This window comes from Oreochromis aureus, linkage group 7 (genome assembly GCF_013358895.1).
Source record: "Oreochromis aureus strain Israel breed Guangdong linkage group 7, ZZ_aureus, whole genome shotgun sequence".
NCBI classification, from domain to species: domain Eukaryota; kingdom Metazoa; phylum Chordata; class Actinopteri; order Cichliformes; family Cichlidae; genus Oreochromis; species Oreochromis aureus.
The window spans coordinates 10,677,350-10,689,351 of NC_052948.1; the positions used below are offsets into that span (position 1 = coordinate 10,677,350).

Here is a 12,002-nt window from a genome sequence, read left to right on the forward strand (position 1 = left end):
GAGTTCTGACCCCATGTGGGGAACATGTGGGTATAATTTGCACAATGTCATCTCTTTACAGGTCAAAAATATCAGCAGCCATAAAGCCAGGCACTGGGGTACAATATGAGTTCATATACTGCTGTTGTACTCAGGTTTCTTCAACAAAACACATCTTTAATGGAGGTGGTGGAGGTGTCATTTTTCAGGCGGTTCCCCCCCCCCTTAGGTTGTGTACGTGTTCGGCTGTAAAGACAAATGTCAGTTTTTGTTGATAACTTTATAAATGTCACAAAAACCTGCCCTACACTGCAGGGAGAATGATTTAAATTGGTATGTTGGGATAAAAACGCTCACTAACCACTTTATTAGGTATGCTTTGCTAGTATCTGTTTAGACCCCCTTTTGCTTTTAGACCTGCCTTTATTCTTTGTGGCCCAAGATTCAAGAAGGTGCTGGAAACATTCCTCGGAGATTTTGGTCCATATTGACACGACAGCATCACACAGTTGCTGCAGACTTGTTGGCTGCACGTCCATGATGAGACTCTCCTATTCGACCACAGGCCAAAGGTGCTCTATTAGATTCCAATCTGGTGACTTTGAAGGCCATCTGAGTACAGTCAACTTATTATGTTCAAGAAACCAGTTTGAGATGATGTGAGATTTGTGGCATGGCACGCTATCCTGATGGAAACAGCCAGAAGATGGGTTCCCTCTGGACACGAAGGGATGAACATAGTCAGCAGCAATACACAGGCAGGCTGTGGGGTTTAAATCATCCTCAGTTGGTGCTAAGAGACCCAAAGTGTGCCATTACCATTATGCCATATTCTAATACTACAATCCAAATATTGCAGCAGAAATCAGGCTGCATTTGAAGTATAGTCTCAGATTTCTGTTCTTAATTGACAGAAGATGCATCCAGTGGGGTCTTCTGCTGCTGCAGCCAATCTGATTCAAGGTTCAACATGATGTATTTTTCTGCAAACCTTGGTTGAAATGAGTGGTTGTTTGAATTACAGTTCAAGCCAGTCTGGCCATTCTCCTCTGACCTCTCCCAGCAGCAAGGCATCTTCACCCAGAGAACTGTGCTCACTGGATATTTTGTGCTTTTTTGAACCATGCTCTGTAAACCCTAGAAATGGTTGTGTAGGAAAATCCCAGTAGACCAGCATTTTCTGGAATACTCAAAACAACAACAATGCCACTTTCTAAGTCACTTAAATCATCTTTCTTCCGCATTCTGATTCTCACTTTGAATTTCAGCAGGTCATCTTGACCACATCTACTTGCCTGTGTATCTAATAAAATGTCCTCTGAGTGCTTACAGTAACAAAGCTTTTATTGTATGTATACCAGAGGTGAGCAGTTAATTTTCCCAAGGGGTCACATCTGCCAGTTTTTCCCATTTCATCCCAAGCATGTGGTTACCTCCGTGAACAAATGTTGTCCCTTGCAATCTCAAACACTTTAGTTTTCCCATCCACAAAGATGAGTAACTGGGCTGTGTCACGGACATCAGGTCCAGTGCAAAGTGTCCACTTTGTTTTTCAGCCTAAGTTGCAGATTCCCCACAGTGTCCTTGATTAGTCTTGTTATGATTCACCTGGATAGAGGCACATTCTCAAATGCTTCTTTTTTTCTCATGGGCATAATAACAGTTGACCAAATAAACTTCCCATCAGAGAACAGTTTACCTTTGTTACTGCTGTTGGTGCAATTTTATGGGAAATCACAAAGCTGGTCTTGACTGCTTCTTCCTTGGATGTGTAATGCTTGGTAAAAAGTTCTTCTGGCTTCAGATATTAGTTTGCACTCTGCATCATTCAAGTTCTTGTATTTATTTAGGTGCTTAGTCTCATAATGGCAATTCAAACTGTAATCCTTCAACATAGCAATCTTCTCACCACAAACTAAGCACACTGCTTTACCTCTAACGCCATCTCTTGTTCAAAACGCTACATTCTGCATCAATCTGTATGTGTGTCAGCTGAACACACACACACACACACACACACACACACACATCTAAGTCACCTTCAAAATAAAAGCATCAAAGCATTGTGATTTCCCCCAACCCACAAAAAACCCAGAAATCTCAGTTTTCAGTGACCTAAAATGGCGCTAATATGTGGCCAAGAGGCAAAAAAGCTATGTTTTCCAAAATACCTGTGTAGGTGCTGACCTGAAGCTATAACATTAGCTTTTTGGCTGCTGCCATGTTGGTTTTTGAGGCAGAAATTACATTATATGAACAAAAGAGCAGACTGCTAATTTATTAGTTAATGCTAGCTAGATTCATAGCAAGCTGTATTCATAAACTGTACGAGTGCAATGCAGCTAATCAGTGGTAACATACAGAAAACACAAAAATGTTACTCACCAGAACCGAAGTACGAACCACACAGCAAGCCATAATAGTAGCCAGTCTATTAAAGATAACACAAAAAGGATCCAACTGCACACACACAGTACAAAGCTCCAGTTTAACAACTTGAGGTAGTGGATGAGGCCTAGCAGAAACTATAGCTGCCCTTGTCAAGCCAGCTATCAGCCAATGTAGCCATGTTCAATTATCCAGTTAAGAAAGTCATTAAAAAAATAAAATAAAAAAATCACCCTACTCATAGTTGTTATTAAGGGGGAAATTGTCCATAGACATTCATATTAATGTGTGTTAGGCTGTAAATATGCTTTTTAATGATGGTTAGTCGGACATTCTAACATGGGACTGTGGTGATAGCTGGTGAGACAGCTTTGACAGGTTTCGACAAAGGATGTTGAAGATGGAGCTGCCAGGCCGGAGGATAAGAGCAAGACTTCAGAGAAGGTTAATGGATGTATTGAAGAAGGACATGGAGCAGGTTGGTATGACGGAGGAGGATACTAGGGATGAGGTGAGATGGAGGCAGATGATCCGCTAATGCAGCAGGTAAAAGAAGAAATAGAAGATTTATGCAAAGTAGAAAGCATTAGACTAATAAAATGCAATACCTTTTCAAAGTAAAAGTAATTTTTTTAATAATGACTTTATTTCATGTTTTGTAGGAAGTTATTTTTTAGTCTTCAGGCATGCATTGAGTAGGCTACTGTATGAAAATCCGTGGTTGTCATATAAGTGAAGTCCTGTTACTAAAAATAACTTTTTCTTTGTATTCCAGGGGGTTTGATACGACTTCACTGTGTTAATAATAATCGGTTCAGCAGTTGTTTCTAAGTGGGTCAGCCTAGGCTCGTTGGCCACAAGGACACTGCCTAATGGGAAATGAAATCCAAAAATATAAGTTACCTTACATAAAGCGCAAAACAAATATGGCAGGTACACTTCATACCCAGGATTAGTGAGAGGACTGAAGCTCTTGAGGTTTAATTGGGTTGCGAAGTTCACTGGAGGTGAGGTTGGTGAGCAGGACACACAATAAAACTTCCTCCTCCCTCCTCCTCCTCCTCCGTCGGACTCTATAAACCAGAACACTCCATTCGTTCCTGTTGTGCGCCCCAGCGAGCATCTTTGCGTTGACGTTGGATTACACCGCGGAGGTCAGTGTGCCGAAGATGCAGGAAACAGAGATGATGGTGACCGTGTCGTTCATGAATACGCGACATTTTACATGTTAGAGATACTTTTGTAAAAAAAAAGAAAAAAAAAGACAGACCATATTCCTGGATTTTTTTTCTAATCGATTCTTTTTAAAATTTCCGATAATATCAATAATATTTTGGTTTCCTGCTCAGGGACAGTGTGCCTCCGCTACCCTGTCATGTGCGCCCTCCGTCCGGCGTGGCTGTGCGTGCTGCTCGGGCTCTTGCCTTTGGAGATCCAGTCCCAAGCACTGACTCCGCAGAGAAGTCACAGACACAGGTACCCGAACCCCGAAACTTTTAGGGGGATTTATATATTTGTTTGTTTTTAAGTAAATAGTTAAATTCAGAATATCTTCTTAACTAATAACCTTAATGGAAAACAACTTTAATTTTGCTGCTTTACTTTGATGCACATTTTGCTACATTTTTACGTGTTTTTCTCTTTTTTCCCCCATACAAGATAAAGTATAAAGTAGTGTTAAAAGATTTTTTGAATACATTTGCACCACATAACACACTTTAAACTCTCTCTTTAAAAATAAAAAGCCTTCGTAAAAAAGTAACGTTGGCAAAACAACGACTACACATTTAATCATTAAATCATTTAAATCTCAAAAGCACATTATTTAGGGTTTCAGCCTCTATAAAGAGATGTTTTTCAGCTTTCGTTTCTTTTATATGATTGTAAATGGATTGTTATCTTTAGTATTTGTATTGGGACACTGCGAGAACTTGTAGCATTTGATTTAAAAAAAAAGAAATAAAAACAAAAGAGAAGAAAAGGGGTCTAGCGACAGAGTAAGGTAATTCCTCTCAGTAGCAGCAGGAGGTGAGACAGAGGTGAAGGTGATTTAGTGGGATTTGGGACAAAGATACATGCGCATACCGAGGGGCCAAGCAGCAAACAAGCAGTCTGAATAAGACACCAGCAGCTTGTAGGTTCCTTAAGAACATCTTATGATGTGGGTGCTTCAAGGCCAGCAGCACGCCGTTTAAAATTACCATCACATGCAAACCCACAGGTCGTTACTTTGTTTTCTGCTACTTTGGTAGATCTAATCAGAGAAAACTTCTTATGCTGTTTTTGTGTGTGTGAGAAAGAAAGCGAAAGAGAGGGAGAGGGGTTATGCTCCCTCAGTCTAAGTTATATAAGAGGGATTTCTTCCCTTATTTGCAGCTTTTATAAAGCTTTAATCCCACATTAGTGTGAATACACCTTTTCTATTGTTCAAGTGCTAAATTAGTGCAATAACAGTGTAAGATAAAAAGGCATCAAGACAATGCATTTCATACAGTGAATTTCTTTTCAAAACTATTCCTGCTTGTTTATTTGATAGTTTTTCCTCAATGATACCAATAAGAATTAGCAATTTGATTAAGTTGTGTAGCATTATAAACTAAACATCTCTGGCTAATGGGGGTGGGGGTTGTGGGGAACCCCATCTCAAACGTCTCAGTGTGATTCAGCGCTGTTGGATGTAACATAATATTGCTGCTGGCACTCAGCAAAGTGAGTCTAAAGAAATAAAAGAGGAGACAAAGAAAAATGAAAGCATCCTGCTGTAATTTAAAAAAGACAGAGAGCCAAAAAGAGGGAGGGGGTGGAGCTGTTAGTGAAGCTGTGGGCAACCAATAGGGACAAAAAGTCTTCTCTGCACAAAGTAGAGGAATTACGGCAGTAGGGTGTGTGTGTGTGTGTGTCTGTGTACATGTATGATTCTGCATGTGTGTTCAGTCTCTCTGTGAACAGCCCCATGCTGAGCTCTAACTGGGGAAGAATGTTGGAGACACTCCTTTTGGTCTCTCAGACTCTCTGCAGGTTCACATCCTGAATCACACATGAGAGGTGAGGGAAGGGGGGTTTCAATAGAAAGAAAAACACAAAAGGGGGTTCAGCTTATTACATACTGCTATCATGGAGTGTTAATTGCTGTCAGACACTTTAGGCAACAATCATTTCTGTTTTCCTTCCTGTCAGTTATGACCAAATTTCAATATAAAGCATCTCAGCTGCTCAAAATGAACGATGAAACATGGAAAGCTGATTTGTCCAGATGGCATACCTGTGGAGGTATGGAGATGGAGTCTTCAGGGGAGTATGTTTATTTTTGCCAGATTGTTTAACATAATCTTGAAAAATGAGAAGATGGAGAAGTTGTTTACTGAGTTTCAAGAACAAAAGTGATGTTCAGAGCTGTAATAACTACAGAGCAATGAGCTGTGCCACAAAGATATGAGAAAGGGCTGTTGAAGCTTGACTGAAGCTAGTAATGATTAGTGAGCAGCAGTACAGCTGAGCAATACGGAGAAGGTCAGGAGGAGATGCACTGTGTCCTTGTAGATATATAGAAAGCATGCGGAAGGGTGCCAACAGAGGAACTGTGGTACCGCATGAGGAATTTAGGAGTGACAGAGAAGTGTAAGAGAGTGTTGCAGGACATGCATGAGGACAACGAGACAGAGGTGAGGTGTGCAGTGGGAGTTCAAGGTGGGGTTGAGCCCCGTCTTGTTTGCAATGGTGATGGAGAGGCTGACAGATGAGGTCAGGCAGGAGTCTCCGTGGACTAGGATGTTCACACATGGCATTGTGATCCGTAGTGAGAGTAGGGAGCTGGTGGAAAAGAGTCTAGAGAGATGTAGGTATGCTCTGGAGAGAAGAGGGAGGAAAGCCAGAGGATGCAAGACAGTACATTTGTGTGAATGTGAGGGAGGCAAGTGGAAAGGTGAAGAAGAACACCCATCCCCCTATCTTGTAGTACAGTGGATAAGCAAACCTTTTCACCACACCTACTTGGTATTATTTAAAAAAAAAAAGTTAAATCTTCAATTAAAGTTTTGACAATGAAAATGCAGACACTAAAAATTACTGGAAGTAAAATAAAAAAAAACAACTAATGTTTTTACTGTATTGGTTCTTTGCTGTATATTAGCTTACCTGTATTAGATGTGTTAGAAACTAGCAAGTAGCTCAGTGGCCCAGATTTCCCATTACTGGGAGGCAGTGTGGTGCCAAGTGCCTTTCCCTTCAGTGGCAGTTGATTTTAAACCTCACCACAGGGAGTCATTTAACCATGTATGTGTGTGAGTAGATGTGCGAATGTGTGTTTTTGTGTGCAGAAAGAAAAAAAGACAGGCAACTACAGATCTCAGCACACGCATGAAAAGATGAATAAAGCCAAGAGTTTGCTTACGCTGTGTACCGTATGCATGCAAAAGTCTGCATCTCAGTTTGACGGTCACATGTCACATTCACGTGTTTTGACTAACTCCACCATGCAACATTATGCCAGTGTGTGTGTGTGTGTGTGCTAAGTGTGCACGCTTCATTCACCATCCATTAAAACCAGTTCAGTTCACCTAGGTTAAAGTCAATGGTATAACACACAATGAATGTGTGTTCTCGTGTGTGTTGGCAGTGAGAGCTAAAGGTGTCCGGCCAGAAGAGTGATCAGAATACCAGTCAGGATTAGTTACAGGATAAAATGGTAATCTGGCCCACTTTTCACAACAAACAAACAAACATTATCTTACTTCATCCATCCCTCTGCCTTTATTCTTTGTTCCTTACATACTGAATATACATTTTTTTTTTTTGCAGTACAGAAATTGTAAGTCATGCATAAGGCAGTGTTGTGTTTGACAAAACTATAAAAGTATTAAAGAAAATCAGGGATGATGAGGGTTTGCACTCCTTTGACTTAACCACTTGCTCCTGTCAGCAGAATAAAAGGACTGGAATAAACAGACTATTGCTTTGTTGCAAACTTAGGTAAATTAAAGGCAGTAGATTCTATGTAGTGCAGTATTATGTCATCACTGGCTGCTTACATGACAAAACATACCCCCTCTTGCACTTGAACTCTTGAGCGTCTGGGAGAAAGTGGGAATTATTTTTTTCTTTTTTAAATAAAAAAGGTATTGTGATGATGTGAGAAAAAAAAACGTGTGCAGACAGCAGGAGATTGAGAAATAAAGTACTTAAAACCCACTCAAGAGGAGTGGAGGAGGTGTAGGAGCCCCTCACCACCAATCTACATTGTGCTTTGTCACTTCCCGGACCTGTTGTGAGATTTGCCGAGTTGCATACTGTTATTGATTAACCATATCTTTTTTTTTTTTGACTGAGCGGGTGTCAGTGTCTCTTGGTTCTCGTCTCTGTTGGTTTAAACCACTTTGGTCCGGTTGGGAGCTGGAAACAGAGCAGCCTTTAGATGTCGCTAGCAGAAATTTTAGACCGACTGGTTGCATTCTTTTTTAATTATTGACTAAAATGAACTTATCACCCTTTTAACTGTGTTTTGAAGATTAATGGAGGAAAGCAGTGCTTTAATGTTTAAGCAACGCACATAGACGTTAAGATAGGTACAGACAGAAAGACCACCTGTCCACCACTCTGTCTTTCTTTATCATCTCTTCTCAAAAATGAGACCTCAGACTGAGCACAGCAGACATTCCTGCAGTGCAACCATGAATCCTGTAAGGCGTTTCACTCTGAAACTCAAGCAGGTGACATGCATGACTGCCAATCATCACATATGAACAGGAAGTGGCTCAGGTATTGCTAATGTTGCACGTTTACACAGTCACCCTTTCATATCCACACAATTGTTCAATTTTAAATTGCTGCGTTAGGCTGGGATGAGGTTAATTGAAGTTATACTGAAGGATTCACTAAGTCTTCAGGAAATGAATCTGCACCAACGTAATGTACCTTTACGTCATGGGGGCTCCATAGTAGAGTCAAAGATCCTTAGTTAGATCCTGGGAGGCGACACAAATCCCTTTGGGGTTGCATCAGGAAGGGAATCAAAGTCAAACATGCAGCAAACCCACTGTGACGACCCCTTGTGAATAAGGCAGCAGCTGAAAGTAGTATTATTACCCTAAAGTCACGTTTATATGACGTTTGTGTGAATGTGATTCCCTTCTGTCTGTTTTTCTCAGGCTCAGTTTTCCCAGAACCTCTAAATTCCCAAAGTCCTTTCACCCCAGCATCATGCCGACTGTGTCTGATCTCTCTGTCGCTGCTCACAACCAAATTACAGAGGAAGACGGACAGATCATCTGGAGGGCCTTGCTCCCGCACAAAGAGCCCCCGCCAAAGCTCTTTGACCCGTTGGTCGACCAAAGCCACAACGTGCTACCAGAGGCGCCAGTCTGGCAGCGCGGGTCACGGGGTCGTCGCCATGCTGGTAGAGGCAGGGGCCACCCCCACCTGATGAGGGTGGGGTGCGTCCTAGGCACCTGTCAGGTTCAGAACCTCAGCCACCGTCTGTACCAGCTGATTGGACAGAGTGGGAGGGAAGACTCTTCCCCAATTAATCCCCGCAGTCCTCACAGCTACGGATAAGGCCACACCCACCAACCCACACTCAAGACAACTTCATCAACACCTGCTGGCAAATTACCCAAGTCCACTGTTACACTAACTATATGTTCAGACTCAAAAATATTGCTACTGCTGTCATTCCTTAACAGAGCAGTTGTGGGTTTTTTACACCTTGGGTCTTATTTTTATAGTTTTGACTAAAACTGTCATCGGTAATAAGAACACGGTACTCACAGAGTAAACTGTTGAACGCTTTGAATGAGGCAACATCATGAAAAAGACAACAGCAAAGACTAAGGCTACGTTCACACTGTAGGTCTTAATGCTCAATTCCGATTTTTTGATCAAATCCGATTTTTTTGTCTGCTTGTTCACACTACAAATAAAATGTGACAGCAAACGCGCTCTAGCGTGAACCCTCAAAGCGGCCCGCATGCACAAAAGAAGACATCACACACAACGCGCTCTGTTTAGACCCGGAGGAAACAGTATTGTTTGACTCATGGCCGTTAATATAAAGACTCGTTTCACTTTACATTTCCCAATTTTGCTTTAAGTTATAAAGTTGTTTTGTTATTTACATATGGCCTAATAATTATCCTTATTGCTGTTTTAGAGAGGAGCGGTGCTTCAAAGGATAGTTGCAGATTTCTGTCAGAATCTGCAGATTATACAGTACAAATAAAATGTTCACGTTTCTCTAACGTTGTCTTCCCAACAGTTTCACTAACATCTACACGATGTCTTCTCGGGTGCTTCTCCGGCGCTGATAAGTGGCGTCTGTCTTGTGTCAGTGACGTAAAAGACGGATTTAATGCGACATGACCGTTCAAATAGCAGTCGCTTTCTAAAACATCAGATATGTATCGGATTCAGTACCACATACAAATGTGACCTAGGTCGGATTTGAAAATATCGGATTTGTGCTGTTCACACTGTCATACCATGATCGGATATGGGTCGCATAGGGTCAGAAAAGTTGGATTTGATGCGCTTTCGCCTGCAGTGTGAACGTAGAGGCCATTTGGAAAGGTCAGAGTCACTTGACTGGAAACAGCAGATTGCTTTTTTTATGTCAGGGTGCTTTGGTCACTCAGGAGTCTTTCCCAAGACATCTTCCTGCTTCAACTCATTATCACCAATTTGAGATCGAATCTATCAATTATTCTGATGAGTACATTGTTATTGTAAGCTACATATACAGTTGTCAAATCTGTAAAAATGATACTTTTTTTTAGATTATTGCCTGTAGCGTGGGCTACAGCGTTTTGCCGAGCTAAAACTAGGGTCCTATATGTTTTGGCATTTACAGCACGACTATCTTTGTAACCAGACAAGCCTCTCTCAACCAATCCCTACCTGACTAATGTCTGCTGATGAATGGTTATCCTCCTCTTAACTTACCTGAGCTCAGTGTTAATCCACCATGTGTCTTGAAAGCACATTTATCCCTCTCTGCTTCAGTGCAGACAGAACCCAAGAATAACCCCCAATCAAACCCAATTAACCCTTCACCCAAAAACCCACAGTGCATATGATCAGCCAAAATAACCACTAACCCTAATCCGTAATCTGTCTGTACACTTAACAGACACCAACAGTACCAGGTCTCGACTCTATTAAACCAGAGGACAGCTGCACTCCGTATTCTCTGCATCAGTTTGAACCTTAATTGATCATTTATAAGGCCTTACAGTGTTTTGCCTTTCACCAGCGCAGATTAAGCATGCCAGTGAATTTAGACCATCATTTTTTAAGCTTTATAGTTTTTTTTAATTCTTTTCTCTCTGTGTGCACGTCAGCTCATTATAAATCCCATTTCGGTAGTTCACACAGGCTATTATTAGGAATGCATGAAAGCACTTTATTATCCTTTACATTCAATATGACTTGAATTTTAAAGGTGTGTTATTTAACTTTAATTTAATGGGTCAGTTTTGCTGTAAATATCACACTTTACTAAATCTTTGTTTTCATATACGCTCCATTTAAAGATGCAAGTGTCCTTTTGTAAACCATTGTGCTGTTTTCTTTTAACACTGATGTTAAATAAAACATTTATAGTTATTTCACCTGTCGACAGCAGAGTGAGGTGTGAGTGTGAAGTTTTTTGTGAACATTTCATGCTGTATTATACTGACAATATTATACAAATGAAGTAAAGTTACAAACCAGCATCAGTTCATCCTTTTCATATCCATGTTGTGTGCTTTATGCTTTCACTATGAAACACTTTTTTTTGTCCATTCCTAAAAGGTAAGTGTGACTTACATGCACATTCACGCAGAGGCGGTGGCTAATGAGGCTACCAGACCTGACCCAGCTCCCTCTACAGCCACAAACAGCTTTAGATGTAAAACATATTTTACACATGTATAATAACCCCCATGGTTTGCAACATTTACATCAAATGTGCCAATTCTTTAAGTTCCCCCAGTTTAAAAACAATAAGAATAAAAATGTGATGGCATGCTTGATCGCATGCAGGCTGTTGTTTCTCAACAGTTTTGGGAGGCATTTAATGTGGCCAATGAGATTTAAGAGTGGGCCAAGCCTCCACCACCCCCAGATACACCCCTTAAACGCAAATCAGAACTAGAAAAATTTAAGCTTTTCTGAGAAGTTATCTTGTTTGTGTCCAAAAAATGATGCCCAAAAATGGTTTTCTTTTATGCCGTACAGTATTATTAACACATAAAATGTAAATATCTGTTGTACTCTGTGTCCTCTCCGAGGGAAGGTAAAGCCTGTAAATCAAAATTCAATTCCAAATATCTCATCACGGCAAAGCGGAAAAATATGAAGGTTTTCCTGCCGTCTATTCAGTCTTTGCAATGTTCACCTTGTGACCTGGTAAAGAGGCAGGCATTTGGTTTATGTGACAGACAGCAATCGATAAAAAAATAGAAGAACTGGGTCACGGACTGACGCTTGTTTGGACATCTTTGTCAACTTTACCTCTGTTAATCTGCATTTGAACCAGCTGATACTTGGAAGACAGGACAGTTGATACTGAAAAACCCCAAGTCAGAGCCTGCCTTCATGAGGACCAGTACCCATAGATTACAAGAAAGCAGAATTGTTTTGCTGTTTAAATAGTTTGTGAT

The 12,002-nt window shown here is 40.9% G+C and overlaps 1 protein-coding gene across 2 annotated transcripts; it reads left to right on the top strand.

The window, feature by feature from the left end:
• The first annotated feature begins 3,482 nt into the window (after window positions 1-3,482).
• Window positions 3,483-9,231, top strand: adm2b (adrenomedullin 2b). 2 transcript variants are annotated; one of them, XM_039615752.1, is made up of 3 exons: window positions 3,483-3,521; window positions 3,717-3,843; window positions 8,511-9,231. In XM_039615752.1, the coding sequence occupies exons 2-3, from the start codon at window positions 3,743-3,745 to the stop codon at window positions 8,914-8,916; spliced, it is 507 nt and encodes a 168-aa protein (XP_039471686.1). In that variant the 5' UTR covers window positions 3,483-3,521; window positions 3,717-3,742; the 3' UTR covers window positions 8,917-9,231. The 2 variants fall into 2 exon arrangements, with proteins under 2 accessions (XP_039471686.1, XP_039471685.1); XM_039615751.1 differs by having other exon boundaries at window positions 3,492-3,594.
• The last annotated feature ends 2,771 nt before the right edge of the window (window positions 9,232-12,002 follow it).